Source organism: Leuciscus leuciscus, assembly GCF_965113295.1.
Source record: "Leuciscus leuciscus genome assembly, chromosome: 3".
NCBI lineage: Eukaryota > Metazoa > Chordata > Actinopteri > Cypriniformes > Leuciscidae > Leuciscus > Leuciscus leuciscus.
In genome coordinates, this window is record NC_138727.1 from 9,792,716 (window position 1) to 9,813,812 (window position 21,097).

At 38.1% G+C, this 21,097-nt stretch overlaps 2 protein-coding genes across 4 annotated transcripts; one reads left to right on the top strand and one right to left on the bottom strand.

Annotated features, from left to right (window-relative positions):
* Positions 1-1,059: 1,059 nt before the first annotated feature.
* Positions 1,060-8,798, top strand: npy2rl (neuropeptide Y receptor Y2, like). Of its 2 annotated transcripts, none has more exons than XM_082163690.1 (5): positions 1,060-1,307; positions 2,251-2,944; positions 3,367-3,523; positions 4,797-5,127; positions 6,591-8,798. In XM_082163690.1, exons 2-4 carry the CDS (start codon positions 2,310-2,312, stop codon positions 5,124-5,126), a joined length of 1,122 nt encoding a protein of 373 aa, XP_082019816.1. In that variant the 5' UTR covers positions 1,060-1,307; positions 2,251-2,309; the 3' UTR covers position 5,127; positions 6,591-8,798. The 2 variants fall into 2 exon arrangements, with proteins under 2 accessions (XP_082019816.1, XP_082019817.1); XM_082163691.1 differs by lacking the exon at positions 1,060-1,307 and adding an exon at positions 1,329-1,833.
* A 7,432-nt stretch (positions 8,799-16,230) lies between these two features.
* LOC309494304 (uncharacterized protein) lies at positions 16,231-19,011 on the bottom strand. 2 transcript variants are annotated; one of them, XM_082163576.1, is made up of 4 exons: positions 18,538-19,011; positions 18,162-18,236; positions 17,865-17,996; positions 16,231-17,039 (listed from the first exon to the last, which is right to left on the bottom strand). In XM_082163576.1, exons 1-4 carry the CDS (start codon positions 18,848-18,850, stop codon positions 16,627-16,629), a joined length of 933 nt encoding a protein of 310 aa, XP_082019702.1. In that variant the 5' UTR covers positions 18,851-19,011; the 3' UTR covers positions 16,231-16,626. The 2 variants fall into 2 exon arrangements, with proteins under 2 accessions (XP_082019702.1, XP_082019701.1); XM_082163575.1 differs by having other exon boundaries at positions 17,865-17,999.
* Between the last annotated feature and the right edge of the window lie 2,086 nt (positions 19,012-21,097).

Genomic DNA, 21,097 nt, shown 5'->3' on the forward strand with positions numbered 1-21,097 from the left:
AAGAACGCAGTTGCTAGAGTGCCTCCTGAGGCCAGGGGAGTGAGGTTTACACGCACAGTTCTTACTGGCCTACGTCCGTTACACTCCCCCCCCCAAACCTCATTCCCATCCAGGTCACGGCACCAAATGTAACCGGTCCTCTCGGCACCAAATATAACCGGTCCTACTCGACCTGCTCTATCCGGCATGGGAGGCATGGGAGGCAGGCGCTAACAAGGAAGCTAAAGACCGCAGTCGCTATAGTGTCAGTCGCTAGTGCGCCTCTTGAGATCAGGGGAGTGAGGTTTATATACACAGCTCTTACTGGTCTACATCCGTAACAAACAGAATGCAGATTTGCCAATTCACATTTGAATATAAGGAAGTAATTAAAATGATTGAAATGTAAAGTTCACATTATTGCAATTTGTAACTTTTTTAACTTTTAGTTTCTAGACAAACTGTGAATGTTAGGCTGATAGAATCTTATTTGTAAGTTTTTAAAAAAAGGTTTAAACTGCCTTAAAGTTTGAAGTGTGAGAAGATTTATAGGGCCTACCCATCAATGCCCAGAATGCAGAACCTGTGTTAAATTCCTAGCTGTTTTCCAATTACAATTCAGTAAATTCCTCTTGTCATTCTACAATGCCTTCGCTACAGAAAACACAAAAAAGAACACATTGATAACCCATCAGCAAAATCTAAATATTAAAACAATTCTGTAAAACAAAATTAATAAAGCACTGAAAACATTAAAGATACATAATGTTTTTACCAAACGCAACTGCAATGAATAGATTACAGACTATGAAACTGCAGCATTTAGCCTATAACACATTTATTAATTGTTAATATTGTTGCCTTAGTGGTTGTATTGTTTGTTTTAATTTTAATTAAAACATTTTTTTTACCCAAATATTGAATGGGGCAGTTTGATAAAAATCATAAGGCATGCGTAGGTTATTTTTTCTGTTATTCAGCTGAACCTGACCATCGTGATTCATGTCTCTCCCCCCCCTCTTTCCTATCGAAAACTCTGAACTTGTGGGTTTGGCTTGTGTGGATGAATGTAATTCAGTCGCGAGCGTCAGAGAGACGGTTGAGCTCCACAGCCCACCTCACCTGAAACATCAACCTTTCATTCAGGAAAACATATTGATTGAAAAAGCAAACAGAGGAACTTGTACTTGTTTATTTTATTTTTTTATCAATGTATAGATATAGCTACATAATATTTCTAAAGATCTATTTTTAACTGATGGTGATGTATCCTGACTCGCACGACGTACTATTGGAGACGGTGAGGTGAATGCGCTGCCTGGACATTGGTAAGTCATGCCAATATAATCCATTGTTAGTCCAAACACGTATTTTCATCAAACCGGCATTAATAATACAGACTACGAACATTTGTACGTTTCGCAATTTCTTCTTCGTTTATTTGGTGCGCCTCGTGCGCTCCTTCACGGACCATTTCGCCGTCGGTGTCCTGACGTGTCCTGGGAAGTGTGCCATGAAGTTTCCACGGACTCCGGTGTTTGTTTATGTCTCCAAGTGATAATGGTTTAATGTAAATATTTGTCTCTCAGATAAAGACGCTAGAGGAGTGTGCTCGAGCGCAGGCAAGACGTGCGCAATGAGTTTTTAACCCGATGAAAACATTTTACCTTAATAAAAGTGACCTGACAAGTTGCATCAGAATAAGTCGATGCGGCTTCTTTTGCTGTTGGAAATAAAACAATATGGTCACGCCAAGGTTTTTTTTTTTTTTATTCTGACAGACTCTCTCTGAGAGTATATAAAATATTCATAGCCCGGGATGGAGATCCGTATTATCCGGTAGCTACTTAAGTAGTAAGTATGATATGCATGTAAATTCGAAATAGGCGAATTTCTAATATATTTTCTTTAATATATGCCGATGGTAGATGTCATTTATTTTCATATTTATTACAGTATAAGTTTTACAATTATTTAAGGAATGATTTCCAAAAACACGGTTAGTTCTTCAAGCCTTATAGTCTTGATAAACAGTCCAAACTTTTTACTTTGTATAATAGCATTTGATACTTTTTGTGTGAATTTTTGTATATTTTTTTATTATTTTCTGTATATTTTATTGCCTAAACTATCTATCTATCTATCTATTCGTCCGTCCGTCCGTCCGTCCGTCCATCCACCCACCCACCCGACTCCTTCCATCCATCCATCCATTCATCCATCTATCTATCTGAAAGGATTTCTAATGTCAATTCAAACCTGTGTTTTCAGGTTGTCAAAACTAAGGACAGCTTGGTCTTTCTCCAAAATCGAGCATGGCCATGTGTTAAATGGATTCCCTCAGCTTAATCAATGGCTCCTCTGGGAGCAAAGACCTGGCCATTGGGCAGGATTCTTCTGACATGACTCTGAACCATCCTCTGCTAGAGCTGGGGGACAGCACCAAGCTTCTCGGGGTCCAGGTGGTTCTGATCTTGGCGTACTCTACCATCATCCTTTTGGGCGTTGTGGGTAACTCCCTGGTGATTTATGTGGTTTACAAATTTAAGACACTTCGTACCGTCACCAACTTCTTCATTGCAAACCTAGCCGTGGCCGATCTACTCATCAACACGTTGTGTCTCCCGTTCACGCTGGCTTACACTCTCCTCAGGGAATGGAAGTTTGGACAAGTGCTTTGTTTCACTCTGCCGTACGCTCAAGGTCTCGCCGTCCACGTCTCTACAATTACATTAAATGTAATTGCACTGGACCGGCATAGATGCATCGTTTACCACCTAGACACTCGAATGTCAAAGGACACCTGCTTTCTGGTCATTGCCATCACCTGGATAGTAAGTGCCGTCTTGGCGAGCCCACTGGCCATATTCAGAGAGTATGGGATTGTAGAACTTTCTCCAGATGACTCCATTGAGGTTTGTGGAGAGAAATGGCCTGACAGTAGTACAGACAGCACTCTATACTCGTGAGTATCAGACATGCATATTTTAATGAACGCATTATTAGTTTTCTCATGCCCTCAAGATGCCACAAATGTATGCTGTGTTCATTTATCAAGTTCCACTGTTTCACAATTGAACTGAAAGCTCAAAGATCTGCATATATTATAGATAAATATACATATTTTTGATGATTGAAACTTTGACATCTATGTAAACAGACATCATCTAAAGATTTTGATAATCTGAAACATCATTGTTAATTATTTAGATTTTGATTCAAGGTTGCTGTATATGCTCATAGTTTTACTCTCTGTTTTTATCTTTGAAAGCCTTGTTTGTTCCATAACATATAAATTACAGCTAAAATGAGTCATTTTCTTTAACAACAGCATAATGACACTCTTCAGCTACTTACATCGATGACGGCTGTGTTTTCTTTCTCCAGAATCTCCACGCTGCTGCTGCAATATATATTGCCTCTGGCTATCATCTCTTTTGCCTACATCCGTATCTGGAGTAAACTCCGCAATCATGTCAGCCCAGTTGGTCGCAGCGACAGGCACCAGCGCCGCCGCAAGACCACCAAGATGCTGGTAACCATGGTGTGTGCAGTTTCCAGCTTTACTAAGTGAATATAATATCACAGTATCCCTGCATCTTCGTATCATTTTATATGTGTATTTATATATATATATATATATATATATATATACAGTATACACACACACCTATGTATGTTATACTATGGAATGTATATTATAGATTATGAAAAGGCAAGTTTATTTATATAGCACATTTCATACACAATGGTAATTCAAAGTGCTTTACATAGAAGTAATTCAAATAAATAAAATAAATAAAAATAACAATAAAAGGTGAGAATATTTTTTTTTTAAATAAATGTAAAAAACAGGCTGAAAAGGCTGATATTTGGCAATGTTAAGACCAGTGTTGGGTGTAGTGCATTACTAAGTAATTAATTACTGTCATTTAGTTCATTTTCCCTTGAGGGATTAAAGTAAGGGATTACTTTTCATTTTTCTTTAATTTAATTACTGTTACTTCTGATGTAATTGCATGAAATACTGTATACAGACTATAGAACAATTCAATGTAAAACAATAGTGGATTTAGCATCAAAATGTATTGCCTAATGTTAAAATGTATGTTTTTAATGTAATCATCTCTCCTTAAATACTTTGGTCAGTTAAAGAATAATTTATGAAATTTTATGTTATTTATTTGAAATAATTAATTGAGCAGTTTCATGTCTATCATTGTATTGTTCAACTGGTCGAGATTGATAAGGGATTTAGAAAGTAATTAGTAATAAGTAATGCAATACATTTTAGAGAGAGTAAGTAGTAAAGTAATCAAATTACACTGTTGAAGATGTAATTAGTAGCTAGTAATTCATTACTTTTTTAGAGTAACTTCTTGGTCAAGATAATTGAAAGCCTTCCAATAATCTTGACAGGAGCAAATATCACTTGCATTGGACATTATGTCAGCCTATCACTAACACATTTATAACCTGGATTTCTACAGTAGATGTGTTCTGATGTTCACAACAAGGACCTTGTACATTTTTAGTTTGTGTACTTTCTCTGTTTATTCTCTTGAGCCAGGACAGCTAGAACAGCATGCTTCTTTCCCAAGAGCATTTCCACATAAGAAGCAGTTTTCTGTAACCCAAATAGTTATTTTCTTCACAGTTATTTTGAAAGAGGTTATAGTTGGCAATAATATAAATAGAGTTGAATACCAGCATGAATACCAGCATGTAGCGCAATCAGGCTTTTTTATTTCAGCTTGTCCAGTCGTGATGCAGCACGCATGCAGATAACAGATGACCTCTCACCCGGTCTGTTGCAGGTTGTGGTGTTTGCAGTCAGCTGGTTGCCTTTTCACGCCTTCCAGCTCGCCATTGACATTGACCACAGCGTGTTGGACATGAAGGACTTCCGGCTTCTTTACACAGTTTTCCACATTGTGGCCATGTGCTCGACGTTCGCCAACCCACTGGTGTATGGTTGGATGAACCGTAACTACCGCAGCGCCTTTGTTGCGGTCTTCCGTTGCAAGGAACGGCTTGATTCATTGCACATGGAGGGCCAGGCTGCCCCAGCGGTTCGCAGCAAACCAAAAAAGGCTTTGGAAGCCCAAGATATGGTGACAACACATCTCAACGCAACAGATGTCTGAGGTGACAACAGTAAACTATATCTATTAGGCTACGTTCACACTGCAGGGCTTAATGCTCAATTCCGATTTTTTGAAAAAATTCGATTTTTTTGCAAGGCCGTTCACATTTCCAATTAAATGCGACCTTTTGTGATCTCCTGTGTGAACGTGAAATGACCCAGAAGTGACCCGCATGCGCAGAAGAGTACTCAACGGTCAACGACGTCACTTGTTGTTTGCGGAAGTAGCTAAACTTTAACTGTGATTCTCTCTCACACACACACACACACACACACACACGAGCGCGCGCAGCGACCGTTACACAAGAGCCAGACAGCAGCCGCTGACCTATCTAATATCAGATTCAGCACAAATAAGTTAACATAACGTATATATAATGGCCGTGGGCTTTTTTTTTATTTTTTTTTTATTAACGGGCTCGTCGAGGTCGACCCGTTCGGCAGATTTACCTCAGCTCGACGAATATGCAGTCCGTTTTCAAACCGACGACTACTTCAACGCAGGATTATGACGTTTTTCGCGTATCAGTGACGTGCGGGTCGGATACATGCGACCTGGCCGTTCAGACTGAAGTCGCATTTGAAAAGATCGGATATGTATCGGATTTGGGACCACATACCCAAGTGGCCTGGGTCGCATTTGAAAAGATCGGATCTGTGTCGTTCAGACTGTCATGAAAAGATCAGATACAGGTCGCATAGGGGCAAAAAAATCGGAATTGGGTCGTTTCAGCCTGCAGTGTGAACGTAGCCTTAGATACGTTCTATTGTTATTATGTCTGTCTATCTATCTATCTGTCTATCTATCTATCTGTCTATCTATCTGTCTGTCTGTCTATCTGTATGTCTATTTTTCTATTGTTCCATTATTCTGTCTGTCAATCTATATATTTGTATATCTATCTGTCAGTCTGTCTGTCTGTCTATTTTTATATTGTTCTATCTATCTATCTATCTATCTATATCTATCTGTCTGTCTATTTTTATATTGTTCCATTATTCTGTCTGTCAATCTATCTATCTATCTATCTATCTATCTATCTATCTATCTATCTATCTATCTATCTATCTATCTATCTATCTATCTATCTATCTATCTATCTGTATGTCTATCTATCTATCTATCTATCTGTCTATCTGTCTATCTATCTATCTATCTGTCTGTATGTATGTCTGTCTATTTTTATATTGTTCTATCTATCTATCTATCTATATCTATCTATCTATTTTTATATTGTTCCATTATTCTGTCTGTCAATCTATCTATCTATCTATCTGTATGTCTATTTGTCTTTCTATCTATCTATCTATCTATCTATCTATCTATCTATCTATCTATCTATCTATCTATCTATCTATCTATCTGTCTGTATGTATGTATGTCTGTCTATTTTTAAATTGTTCTATCTATTATTCTGTCTATATCTATCTATAAACTGTCCCTCTTTCTATTTACATGGTTTAGGTGAGGATACTGAAAGGATTCCTGATGTGAACTCAACACTGTCGAGGATTCATAGTGGTGGATTCATTGCATCTGCCTGGTGATTTATGTGGTCTCCAAATTTAAGAAACTTCATACCATCACCAATTTTTTCATTGGCACACCTTGCCATGGCTGATCTGCTTGTCATCATGGTTTGTTTCCCATCTATGCTGGTTTACACTGTGGGAATGGAGTTTGGAAGTGCTTTATTTCACTCTACTGATTGTTCAAGGTCTTGCTGTCCATGTCCCTGTTACATGAAATTGTACTGGTGCATCAATGTGACCTAGCTAAATTCTACACTGTGAGTTCAATAAAAGAGCACAGATGAGTAGAGCTCTTCACGTTTAGAGGATATTCTCATCATCTTCATCAATGCATCTACACAAAGATCTATGAGGTGACTGAATGGGAGATATATAATCTAACATATATACTTGAAATAAGAACATTTTAAACATTATTTCTGGATCTTGCTGTGCGGATGCTTCTCCATTGCTAGGAAAGAAAACTGTGCACAGTTTTGTTCATCGTTGAAGAAGGTTCCTCATCATGAAACAGTTTTACGTGTTGTCATACAACAAATTTGTGCACCTTAGATCTTCAACCTCACATTGGCTCTATCTGTAGTTGTTTAGCAGTCATCATCTCGTTTGGATTTACAGACAGGTCGAGCATTCAAATGGCTCTGGAAAGTGTTAACAGCAAATTGCATCTCCTTTCATCTGAAAGTAATTTGCACAGAGGAATAGTGTGCCGGCACTCCTTTAGACTAACAACAGCACAAAGCCAGGGAGATGTTTCTACCCCTGCGGTTTGAATGTTTCAACACATAGATCTGTATTATCCCCTCCATTAAAACCTTGAAGGACAGTCAGTTCTGTCAGTTCAATACTTTTCATATTAAAATATTAAGAATGTGTTTCATACAGCACAAATAATTATCATTGACAGTACCTGATGGATCAAAGTGGACTGTTCACTTGCTAGTTCACTTTAAAAAAACATAACCCTAGTAATGGGTTGGCATGTGACAACATAGGAAAAAAAGAAAAAACACAACATTGTACTGGTAATGGAAATGTGCTTTCTACTGTATGTTGTTCTCTTCTGTAAAGCTATCACCATGACAAATGAATGTAATTACATGGCATATGTATGTATATATATATATATATATATATATATATATATATATATATATATATATAACATCTGACACACAATATGTTTATTAATAGGAATTGATCTACCAACACAAGAATATTTCCCTATGTTCTCCAATTTCCTGAAGGAAAATCGATCCCGCAGCTGCTTTAATCAAAAAGTGATGACTTACACAAGTTATGGGATTTCTGACGTATTACTATTGACATGCCTGTCCACAGTAGAACCAAATTACTCCTTTTAACCTACATTGTCTGCAGGAAATGAGAATGACGCTTCTGTGTGGATCCAACTGGCATGTGAATTGAGAATTATTCATAAGATATACCAGCATTAAACTTTAATAGTGTCATTTGTGTTCAAGGAATATTCTTGGTTTAATAGTAGTTAAAAGCTTTCTTGCCATAGAAAATAATTTTGACATGTTCTTCAGCATATAAAAACAAACAATAATACATTTACAACGGAAGTCTAACAGGCAGTACATTGGATAAACATTTAAAAACACTAATCATTTGAAAGTTGACCATTTAAAAATATATTAATGTCTAACATTCAATGATTTGTGCAACAGTACCAGAAAAGGACTCTTTCCATGAAGAATCCACTCATAGGAATTACATCTGTAATGCATAACCAGAAATTCATCTGCCGAGGAAAATAGTTCCAGTGCTAGGACAATTAAAGTCGACATGAAACGGAAGTTGCAATAGTTTTTTCTTTCCTATTTTGATGTATATCCAAGTGAAACGGCTTCTTGAACAAGAAATAATGTAGGGCGATCAATAAGACTTGATTTTGTCTGTCAGAAATTGATTGGATTGTTGTGGTTTTCTATTGGTCGATCTCATGTGAGTGACAGGTTGCCCCGCCCTCACACCAGCAAACACATCATCAGAAAAGAGAAGAGATGTCGCTGCAAGAGGGAGGGAAGTTATTTTGACTAAAGATTACATTATTTGATTAAAGGGCACATGAATTAAAAAAAATTATGCGCAAAAATGCCTTATTTATAATAAATACTCAATTTTGATTTCACGGTGACTTTAGCTAACACATATTTTTGTACTAAAGAATTTAAACAACAATATTAAATTAACATTTCTGCTTTGAAACCCTCTGAAATGGTTTTAAAAATTATATTTGCATGTGCATTATTGTCCCAATCAAGTACGATGCGACAAGTTTATAGCATCAAGCAATTTATCTGCACACAAAATGCAAATCTGCTGTGTGACGTAGGCACGTAGCCAATCAGAATATATGAGTGAGGTTTTGGACCAATCAGATTTCACGGTGACATGCCAGCACGCAATTAGTAGGTAGTTCTTTCGATTCATCGCTTCACGTCTGCCTGATTAAGACAGTGTAAACATTATATGCTTACAATTTATTTCAAACTTATTGTCTGTGGCAATTAACAGCATGCCTCTACTGACACATTTCTTAACAAGAGAAAGATGACTGTGAGTCAGAACGCCAGATAGTCAAGTGGTGCCTAATTAATTAGTTGACTTTTTCTTTTATGTTCCAAATGCAGCAAAAACACAGTCAACAAAATCAGCGGTCCATTTTTTCTTCAGGGATCTTATTTCACACATCAAAATGTGTTTGTGTGAGGGTGTGACAAAAACAGCAGCTAGTGTTGATCAGCCAGCTTTATTTATATGAGATTTTAATCATTATACTTACATGAGCATGAATGCTTTTTAGCTGGCATAGTTTTAGAAAAGGCTAACAAGACTTTCACTCTGCAAACCATTTACAATGTAACATACAGTGCTTATAAACATGTATATTTGTGGATCTGTTTTTGTGAAATGTTATAGCCTACTTGCAGGTGTTTGTAATAACAGATGTGTTTACATTTAAAAACAAAAAGAGACTTGCAAATACATTATGTACCAAAACTTTGGTTGATGCCGACCAAATTGTGCTGTGATGCATTCAAATGCATTTTTTGAACATTGTGTAATTATATATATATATATATATATATATATATTTGCAGTAGAGGAGATAATGGCTCAAATGTTCTTTGTGAATAAACTTATTTGAATTGAATCTCACAAATAAATTGAAGTCAGATGTTTGTTTTTTTTTACTAATGCTGATTGTCCTTATCTCAGGGTTTTGTTTTCACACAGGGATTTAGACAACAGTTCATGCAGTTCTAATACACACAGACATCAAGCAATCCCTCTGTAAGCCTCTCTTCCGGCGATTTGGATGAAACAACGGCCTAACAAAAACGAAATGATTTGAATCAGTGGAACAATAAATCCTATCTGTCACTCTGAGGCGCGTAGGTAGGCCTACATTGACACAAACACCTACCCACTCACACATCTACTTTTTCTTGCTGTGTCTAACCTTATTTGCATTTTGCACTTATATTTTATCTTGCTATATACCTTGACCGATCAAAAACTAAAACAAAAATGTATTTTAAAATAAACAATGGATCATCTTTTATATCTGTTTTGTCACGCACAATATGTAGCTGAGGATTGCAGGCCAATTTCTTTCACACTCGTGATCTTTTCTTCTCTGTCTAGGTCTTTTCACAGACTGAAGCTGTTTTTTGATTGATTGGTCCGAAGACTGCAAACCCAAAATTAAATTTCACCCCGTCCTTGGATCTGAATCGCATTATGATTGCGCCATCCACTTGAGCACCACTGAATAGCGCCAGTTATTCACTGCTGTAACTAGAAAAGATGCTGCAAGGATGCAAAGAATGCGAGCTGTGCTCCAAAAGTAAGAGACAAGCAATGCATAGACATGCATTAGGGGTCGTTCAACACGTTTTTGAATTCGACGCTGCATTTTCATTGTTTTTTTTATGCAAACGTGATGGTCGGATGTGTTTGACAGCTTCGTTAGTGTCTTTTGCAGCGTTTCGCGCATGAGGTTTAATGGGAAAGAGCAGAGTGAGCCTTCTTTAGACTTTCTACATTTGTGTTCCACAGATGGAAGAAACGGTCTGGAACGACATCAATCGCAAGTAGATGCTTCACGAGTACTCCTTTTTTTGAAGGCATTGTAACAGAGAGAAATAGTTTTGTTCCCTGTCTGCTGAAAGGCGATAGAGTGATCAGTCTCATGGCGTTTACAACTCAGGTGATTGGCTCAAAAAATCGTCCCACAGAACGGACAATGACTGTGGGAGGCAATGAATCAAAGATGACAGCATCCAAGTCGTAACCTCCTTCATCTTTCTCTCATTTCACACACAGAAACACATCACATGCTCTCCCACAGAATGCTAGTTGCTCTTCAAATTAGAAATTCAAATCAAATCAACTCCTGATAAAGCCATTATTACATAGCTTGAATATGATGTGCAAGAAGACACTGTAGTTGACCCAGAATTCCTTATAAATATTCAGTGGTAAACTTGTTTGTACCCAGATTTACATTTGCACTTGCTTTGATTATAAAATCAATGCAGATGGTAAAAACAACTTAGAAAGCATGAGATTGTCCCCAGTTGATAATCACAGACTGAGGAGATTTGGAAACAATCTAGCAGACTTTCAGCAGAATTTAATCAGACATAACAGCTAACCTTTGAGTTTGAATTCATTAGTTATTGATTGTCTGTGGAATGATTTTTGTTAGTGTTAATTAATGTTTCCAGCATCTGTGTTGTTCTGCTATAATTGCTATCGCATTGTGAGACTTGACTTTATAATAACCCATACTTCCAATTTATCAGTTTAAATCGTTAATTCTTCCAGATTAAATACATGAGAATCAGACATAATCAAATTAACTCGGCTTTGCCTTTGATTTAACAGTATTTCACTGAAGCATGTGAAAGCTGGAAAAATTATGTTTTTATGAATAGGCTGCTTTAATAAAAACTGATGGATGTATTTAATCATGACTAAAGACTGATGAAATGAACAATTTCTGATGAACGAATTGAATTACTGAAGATTAATTTCGCACCTCTCTTTAATTTGAATCTCAAATAGTTACAAGAGGTTTAAAAACCAGAAGCAAGAGAAAGCTAGTATCAACTATTTGAAGTTATAATTTCCTTGTTTACCAATGACATGTTCATGGATTACGTCCTTGTTGTGGCTTGAACAATAATCTTATCAACTGATCATTTCCTTTTGGTTTCATGGGTAGTTAATGCTATCGGGCTTGGGATAAGGGGTTTGGGTTTGGACTTTTTTCGACAGGAATGTTGTTTCTGGACCAACAGAAGATGTTAGAAGATCATAACTCATCCTACATTTCTTTCTGCCCAATAAGACGCCTTTTAAGGAAACACGCATTCTTTCTTCTCTAAACAGCTGAATCACAACCTGAAAATGATGTACAGTGGACACATGGTCTCCTTCACAATGAAGTATGACGATTTCCCTCAGTTCTGTGGCGAGAACAAGAATCTGCCTGCACAACCTCCAAAACAAAACCATTTTTCCAAAACAGAGGTTTATTTATGTGTACAGAGGACATGTTGTACCTCATTGTTTACAGCTAAAGAATCGTCACCAGTAACAGATCAAACAGACGGTTCGGTCACACCAGACACTGATGGGCTGGAGGTCAGACAATTCACCGGCTATTACGCACAGTTTTGTGTAATATATCCAGGCAAAAGAGGTGATCTACAACCACAGAGGAAGGTTGCAGAGGTTCGTACATCAGCCTGCTGATCAAAATGACTACATAAACTGAAGCCATGAATCACCCTGCTGTTTAATGTGATTTTCCTAGAAGGACATCTCCCTGGATCAACATCCTTGATGTTTCTGAAACAGCATTCCTATTTACCAATTGAATTTTATGGTCAGGCTGGTCTCATTTTAAGCATAGGTTTTAATAGGGTTAAGAATTGAATACATATTGCACAAAACTGCCAAAATCACAAGCTCTATTCAAATTTAGGAAGTTGTTTTCAGTTAATTAGTAGCAATTGATCTACATTATGCAGTTTAAATCAGTACACCAGTAGGTGGCAAAAAGTGAATGTCTTAATGAGTCATTGAGTCATTAACTGAACCGATTCGTTCAAACATGCTGATTCATTCGTGAACAAAACAAGTGAATGTCCTTGTGAGCATTGAACAGTTTGTTAAACAACACCAATTTATTTAGAAATGAAAAGAGGGCCTGTCCCAATACTCTCACTTGCGATTTTGGCCACTTGGGGGCGTGTGCAGGTGGCAGGAAGTGAGTGTGTAAGAAAAATGCCAAAGCTTAGTGTCCTTAATGCACACTAAATCTTATCTACTAATCTTTACTGCTTCAGGGTGGTATAAGAAGCTAAGCGTATTCCTCCATTCATCACATTCAGTAACTCGTGCATGAAAGTGCTCAAATTTGAGGAAAACTTTCCATTGTAATTAAATTATTTAGGTATTAATTTGGTGGTAAAATGTAAAGTTTGCACATTTCATTAATGCAGAGAAGAGTGAGTGTATTTTTTTAAAGTCCCCCTGTGGTGAAAATCAAACGCAGTTTAAAGTGCCCCTATTGTGGATTTTTGAAAATGACCTTTTATATAGTGTGTAACAAAGCTCTAAGTGAATGAAAACATCCTGCAAAGTTTTAAATCTGAAAGTGCACCGTTTATAAAGTTAATGTCTTTGAAATGAAACTGAACTGAACTGAAATTAGTTTTTCAAACGAGTCATAAGCCGTTTCGTTGTGACATTGAGACGAAACATTAGAATATTGCCCGCCCACCAGGGAAACTTGAACCCCCTCAAACCTGCAGCTGATTCCTGTGGATACTGGATAGCATCATGTCGAGAAGACGCTGTGCTCTACAATGGGAAGGTAAAGCCAGTTTTTTCGAGCATGTGAAGAATCAGTGGTTAAAATTAATCTTTACCATGATATCACACCAGTATAATCCTAAACTTTTGCTGTCTTCCCTTTATTTCACTGACGACTGCTTCTCAAATCTCGGAGTTCAATGCAGGATTCGCAAACCGCTTGCTCTTGAAAGAGGGTGTTCAAAATACTTAGTTTTGAGTTTTATATTGTGTAGGTCTCCTGCTAACTGGTTATCTCACATTATTACTGTCTTAAGCCCTATTCGCACGGGATAAGTATTATCTAGGGACCTCTAGTAATTTGTAATAATTGCGGAGATTGTCTGTGATCTTAATCCCGTGCGAATCGGTCATGTCTGTAATTTGTAAAGTAATAATTCCCCCGCAAATGACCTACCATATTTCGCCGAAAACGGAGGTCCTGTGATAATATTAGTCCCGTGCGAATCGGCATCTCTGATTTGGCCGGGATTTAGCGGGGCTTTTTTTTTTTTTCAAGGTAGCTATTTCTTTCTTTTGCGCCTTTTTATCCATCTTTCGCGAAGAATGGAGGGTGCGTTGGAGTGTTTTGACAGTGTTTTGGGTGCTGGGTCATGTCGCTATACACCGTATACAATTTGCAGAAAGAGAAAGATGAAAACCACCACAAGTGCGAAGAAAAAAAGAATGATTAGTTGGAGATGGATGACATGTATAGCAGCATGCGGTAAGTGTAATTTTTTATGTTTGTAGGCTATCATACATCTAGAGATAACGACAAGACATTTCCAAGCAATAGCTTATCAAAAATAAGGCACAATCAAGCCAGGGCTCACTTCATAATTAGGAATAATGTTACAAATAAATCAAGCATAAAGCTTAAGCTAATAGATTTTAACCTGGTGAAATGTTTTTTTTTTATCCATCTAACCGGACCCTCAACCATACGCAAAAAGTGTACAGTGCCATATAGTAGCCCATTGAAAACATATTTCTACTGGGCAACAAGAAATGTAATATGGGTATAAACTATTTTAATATGTTTATAGTTAATTTTGTAAAGTATTTTTGTTTATTTATCATTGCTATCCGTATCTAATAGCCTACATGGCACATTTAAATAATAATAGCCTATGAATAATTATTATAAAAAATAATAATAATAATGCTTGCCCATGTGTAAACTGTAAAGATACAGTGAAGAATACAGACTACAGTACATGTAATAAAAATGTGCTACACAAATGCAAGCAATATTGGCAGTTGGTTTTTTTTTCTGGTGGTCTACTTGTATAGTTATAAAGTGTAGTCAGTCAGGGCTGGGTTTAGGTATTAACTTTAGATTACCTGAAAATCAAAATGTCATTCTTAAATTTCTTAATACTTTTGATGTTATTGTTCTCATTTGAATCGTTTTCTGTAGTTTAGGTACTTAAATTTGTAAAAAAAAATGTGGGCCTTCCTCTGATTTTGATTACTTACGTCTGTGTTGAATATTAACACTGCAAACTGACATTATGTACTAATGGCCTTCTCTCTTTCATAGCAAATTCATGGTACAATGAGAGAACAACACGGGAGCGAGGCCCTTCCTTTTGGGAAACAGAGGTGCTCCAGAATTTTCAAGACAATGATTGGTACCTCAACTTCAGAATGCCCAAAGAAACCTTCAATATTCTTTGTGACCAGCTGCACCCATACATCAAACCCCAAACTACCAACATGTTGGATCCAGTACCTCTAGAGAAGAGGGTAGCAGTTACAATCTACAAGCTTGCCAGTAATGTTGAGTTCCACGATGTTGCCAACCTGTTTGGTATTGGAACCAGCACCGCCTGTAATATTTTCTGGGAGGTGTGTGAGGCACTGAGCAATCTCAGGAGGGTTTTTGTGAAGAGGCCAAAAACTGTCCCTGAAGTCCAAGCCATCATCACAGGATTTGAGAGGAAGACAGGATTCCCCATGTGTGCTGGGGCTTTGGATGGCACACACATACCAATCATAGCCCCATCAAGCTATCCCACCGACTATTATAACAGAAAAGGATGGTACAGTGTTCTTCTTCAAGGTCTTGTAGACCACACTTACAGCTTCCTTGATTTTGATGTTGGCTGGCCTGGGAAGTGCCACGATGCATACGTTTTTGAGTGTTCACGTCTGTGCCGCAAGCTGGAGGATGGTACCTTTTTCCCTCCAGTCAGCAGGAACATCCAAGGGGTCGACATACCTGTCCTGATTGTGGCCGATTCTGCCTACAGCTTGACTAGCAACATAATGAAGCCATTCCCGGAAGGTACAGCAAGGGGTCCCAGGGCAGCCTACAACGCCTCCTTGAGCCGTGCTCGTATCCACGTTGAACACGCATTTGGCCGCCTCAAGGGCCGTTGGAGATGCATTATGAAAAGAAATGACTGTCAAACCCACAATGTGAAGTATGTTGTGTCTGCTTGTGTAGTGTTGCACAACTTCTGTGAAATGCAGAAAGTTGCTTACCAGGAACCCCTGGAAGATGTGTTGGATCAGCCAGAGGCAGGACCAGAGCAGCAGATATTTTCTGCTCTCTCCCCAGCAGAGCACATCCGGGAGGCCTTAGTAGCCCATATTAATACAAATCAGTAAAGTGCAAAGAAGCTTTGGAAGCTCATACACAAACTATGCAGTCAAGACGCACGTGAAATTTAAATCAAACATTTATTTATAGTGCAGAGCATCCTTCATTTCTGAACTTGGCAATTCACATAAGTTTGAAGTTTTGTTCAACTTTTTTTTCAGTGTTTTGTAATAAAATAAACAATTTTTACAAAATATAAAAGAAATGTGCAAATATTGCTTTCCTAAAAGAAAAAGGCACATTCGGAATTTGTCCAGCCGAAGTTTTTTTAACACACCTTTTTCCCTACTTAAAATGTGCTAAATATTGCTTTCTGTAGGGAAGCACTGAAACCATACAAAAATCTAAGTAAAGTGAAATAAATAAAATGGTGAACTGCCAGATCTTCTAAACACACTAAATCTAAAAGGCCTAAGAACAAATAATGCTTTCCTGCAAGATGTTAAGGCACAAAAAGCTAGTTGGGTGGGTCATTGTAGTAGTGCACTTGATATGCTGCTGGGGCAGGGGGTCCAGGGGTTGTGGATGGAAAGTCCATGCTCTCAGCAGATGGGCGTTGAAGAGGTGGTGTATAAGGGTAGTAATGTGGGGCTGAAAAAGGTGAATGCTGGGACTGGGGCCTAAAGCAATGAAACATCTGGAGCATTAGCGCCCTGTTCTCTTCTGCTCTCTTTTCATCAGCTTCCATCTTCTTTATTTCAAAATCAAGACGTTTCCTTTCCAGCTCCATTCTATTTCTCTCCATCTCTTTCTCCCATTCAAACCGCTCCCTATCGTAGTCATGGGTGTTCTCATTTTGCAGGAGACGGTCCAGACCCTTGTCAATTGCCTCCATTATCTGTGTTTTTCGCCCCTTTCTTCTGCGATGTGCTGCAAAGACAAAACATTTATTTCAGCAAATTGTGATGTTAAAACCTATAAATACTGGGAACATTCAATGCTACAGTGATTAATTTAAATTCCTTTGGTAAGAACTATGTAAAGGTCAATTAATGGTTTGTGAATACACCTTTGGGACATTTCTTGTGGTTACATCTGTGTGCCTGGCAATGTCAGTGCACCACGCAATTTGCCAAAGTTCAGTTGAGTGATGCACTTGTTAAGAAATGGATGTATTTGAGCTCTCATAATTCCTTTTATTTTTATTCTCAATTAAAGTGATGCTGTGATGTGTGGTCTGTATATTATGCTATAATGGTCGTAGGCTACTATAAGCAGGGTGAGGGAGACGGCCCTGGGATTTTGTAAGTGCAGGTTTATTGCACTTAATACAAAAACAAACCTTGTTGTATTATTTTAATTTAATACTGTGAAGCTGCTTTGATACAATCTGCATTGTGAAAAGCGCTATACAAATATACTTGACTTGACTTATTGCCGTCCACCACAACATAGACCAGACAAGTATTGTTTCACATTCTATTCTATTCAAACATGAAAGTGCACACAACAAAGCATCACTGTAGATGAGAAAAACAATAAAAGTTATTATGGGAGCTAAAATACAATTTCCTGCTCTTAGCAGGTGCATCACTCAACTGAACCTAGTGTGTGGTAGTGTACCAAAGGTACATTGACAAAATATTGATACTTTTAAGTATCATAGTACAGCTAACCAGATCATCCATTCACTCCTAAGTAACTACCTACATTTGTGTAGCTTATTGAAAACTATTTTCCAACATGAGAGCCCACCTTGTGGCTTGGGTTCAGCAGCAGGAGGAGGTGGGGGTGGTGGTGCTTTGGAGGCTGAGCCATGACTGGATGCCTCATCCTCTGCATCATTTTCCCTTGAGGTGTTGTGATCATTAGGGCTCTCAGATGAACCTGCTGAAAACAAAAGAAAATCAAGCAGGTTCACTCAGTAATGATTTAGTATGCTTCTACTTATTTCTTTATTTAACTATAGAGAAGATACAATGTCTACATATAAATTAACACAATATAACGTTACAGTATTATGTACTGTACAGGCCAGTGTAGGCTGCTTACCACAGTCAGATTCCTCATCTGAACTCCCCCCAATATCCAACCTTATTTCTCCGGGGTTGTTCATAGGTCGGCAACCTGTATATAAAAACAATAGAAAACGAATGTAAAACTAATGTGCTTTGCTGTGGATCAACAATTGGCAAGTGGTTGTCTAAATTGTGTGGCATTACTAAAGTTAGCATAAAGTTAACGTTACTGTACGTTGCTGCTAAACTGGCTTTTACTGTAGCACATGTTAGCACATGTTTGCATTACGTTAACCTTACAGTAACTTACGTTAGCTGTTGAAAAAGAGAAACGTTTTATAGCGGATAAACTGGCTATTACTGTACCATGTGTTAGCTAACGTTAGAGGGGAAATGTTGATTAATCTTACCGAGAACAGCGTCCAGTTCATCAAAATAAGGACATTTAATGGGGTTTGTTCCGGTCTTCTTGTTGTTTTTGAGGCTATCACGGTACTTTCTTCTCAGGTAGTCCAACCTTTCTTTACACTTGGTCCAATCTCCAAAGTCCTGTATAGACGGGCACCGGAGGACGAGGTCTTTGTAAATATTTTCCCAAACGGTGTGGTTGTGCACCATTTGTTCGAATTGCCTTTGATAACGTGGTTCACCCCAAACATCGATTAAAAAGAGTGTCTCCTCACGCGTCCAATGTCGACTTTTCTTCTTAGCACTAGCAGCCATGTTGGGAAACAAGCGGAAACAAGGAAGTAGATGTGCGCAAACGTCTTGACGTCATATCCGGGTTCCGGCTTCCGGGAGATAAGTCAGTAAATTCGAGTAAAATCACAGGCTTCGCTTATCCAGTTCGAATGCGCCAGATGAAAATCAGACGTGGGTGGGTAATTTATAATTCACACGAGGTCCCTAGATAATACTTATCCCGTGCGAATAGGGCTTTACTGAAATACTTCTGCTAATCAGTTGTGGGCCACTATTACCTGTTATTACCTGGCTAATATGCACTGTTATACAGTTTCCACATGTTCACCGTAATAAATTAGAACAATACTGAGTAAATTAATAAGTACAAGTAAAATAATCGGTTTGTTTGATGGACATGCACTTGCTAATGCTGATTGTAAGGAATTACAGTTGCAACATCTCATAATGTACCTCAAACTGAGTAGTGTTTCACTGAGAAACGTCCTGGGGTGTGTTTCCCGAAAGTATCGTTAGCCAACTATGGTCGCAAGTTCCGCCGTTATCAGCATAGTTCAACGAGTCAGTGTTTCCCGAAACCATCGTTCCAACAAACATTCGCAAACAGCATCGCAAAGTTGTGTGGTTGAAACGACAGCTCTCGAGCTGTGGTTAGAAGCATAGTTTCTAGATAGCATGACATGTGGACTTAATAAATCCTTATCTTGAGCAAAATAAGCAAGATGACATTCAGTACAACCTGTGTCTTTTGTAGAATACATACAAATGTCATTTACGTCTTTGAGTTTGTCAAGAGATTTAAAAAGCACAGTTTTTGAAGAGTGGGCATGTGCGAACGTGCTCTACTATGTAAGAACGAGCCTATGATTTAATCTGGAAATAAAGCAAAATAACTGAGAAAAATGAGAAATAGTCCTCAGATGTCATGTCTGTAATTTATAGCAAAACTTCTAGCGTTAATTCGTTCCCAAACAGATTCATTAAAATAAGTTATTACTCCAACACGTGCGTGACGTCATAAACCAACGTGGTTGAACTCCCCTTCCAAGGAGATTCCATTCACTGTACTCTAAGAGGTACAGCTCTAAAATGGTTAAGATCATATCCAACAAATAGGAGTTTCTCAGTCAAGATGGGCGAACATTATTCGAGTAAAGCCCATTTGTTTTGTGGAGTTCCTCAGGGCTCTATTCTGGCTCCATTGTTATTTTCTCTGTATATGCTTCCTCTTGGGTCCATCTTTGAGAAACATGGTCTATCATTTCATTGCTATGCAGTCGACACACAGGTCTATTTGCCTGTCAAACGTAATTCTGCAGGATTCTCTTATATCATGCCTAGAGGAGGTTAAGGCATGGCTTTCTTTGAATTTTTTAATTTTCAATGAAAAGAAAATGTTTTTAGCCCATCTGAGTTATCACAATTTATAAATTTGGATTTGGGTGAGATGTCCGTGTGAGACCCCGGGTAAAAAATCTGGGCTTTATTCTGGATGATGATCTAAAGTTTGACCGCCAAATAAATTCTGTCGTTAAAGGACAAGTTCGGTATTTTACACTGAAAGCCCTGTTTACAGATCGTATCTGATGAAATAGAACGGTTAAGATTAAAATTTGGACACATGCTCCTGTCCCGAGAATTTTAGGTTTATTTCGCTTTTGTGGACCTATTTTGCCAAACGCGTCACACCCGTGATTCTTCCGTTGAGAGCTTGAATAATAGACACTCCAGCCCAGTTGGTGGCGATAATGCACCTTTGCCAATTGCAAGCAAACCACGGGCATTTCATTGAATACACAGAAGAAGCAGAAGAAGAAGCGGCGGAGTAATACCGTAAAGGTGCTGCGGTCTCACAGCACGTCCTATTAAGTCAATGGAGTTGGACAAAAACTACGATAAAACCTGTTGGAATGCATCTTTTTCAGCGATTTTTGAGTGCACATATCAGTGAACACCCCTGACCACTCGGTGAGTTTCACGTCTTTGTAAACGAAAGTTTAATATGTTTTTAGGACGGAATCTTACAGTGCATATAGACAACCATTGTGGGGGTGGGGGGGGGGGGAAGCGAAATAAACCTAAAATTCTCGGGACAGCAGCATGTGTCCAAATTTTAATCTTAACCGTTCTATTTCATCAGATACGATCTGTAAACAGGGCTTTAAGTGTAAAATACCGAACTTGTCCTTTAAAACCTGCTTTTACCAACTGCGTCTGCTTGCAAAAGCTAAGCCGTTTCTCTCCTTTAAAGATCTTGAGAAATTAATT

Excerpts from the sequence above, each read along its gene's own strand:
- npy2rl (XM_082163690.1), top strand. The coding sequence starts at position 2,310 with ATGGATTCCCTCAGCTTAATCAATGGCTCCTCTGGGAGCAAAGACCTG. Across the intron at positions 2,945-3,366 it reads ACAGACAGCACTCTATACTC|AATCTCCACGCTGCTGCTGC; the intron begins GTGAGTATCAGA and ends TTCTTTCTCCAG. Across the intron at positions 3,524-4,796 it reads CCAAGATGCTGGTAACCATG|GTTGTGGTGTTTGCAGTCAG; the intron begins GTGTGTGCAGTT and ends GGTCTGTTGCAG.
- LOC309494304 (XM_082163575.1), bottom strand. The coding sequence starts at position 18,850 with ATGGCTGCTAGTGCTAAGAAGAAAAGTCGACATTGGACGCGTGAGGAG. Across the intron at positions 18,237-18,537 it reads TGAACTGGACGCTGTTCTCG|GTTGCCGACCTATGAACAAC; the intron begins GTAAGATTAATC and ends TTTTATATACAG. Across the intron at positions 18,000-18,161 it reads AGATGAGGAATCTGACTGTG|CAGGTTCATCTGAGAGCCCT; the intron begins GTAAGCAGCCTA and ends TTTTGTTTTCAG.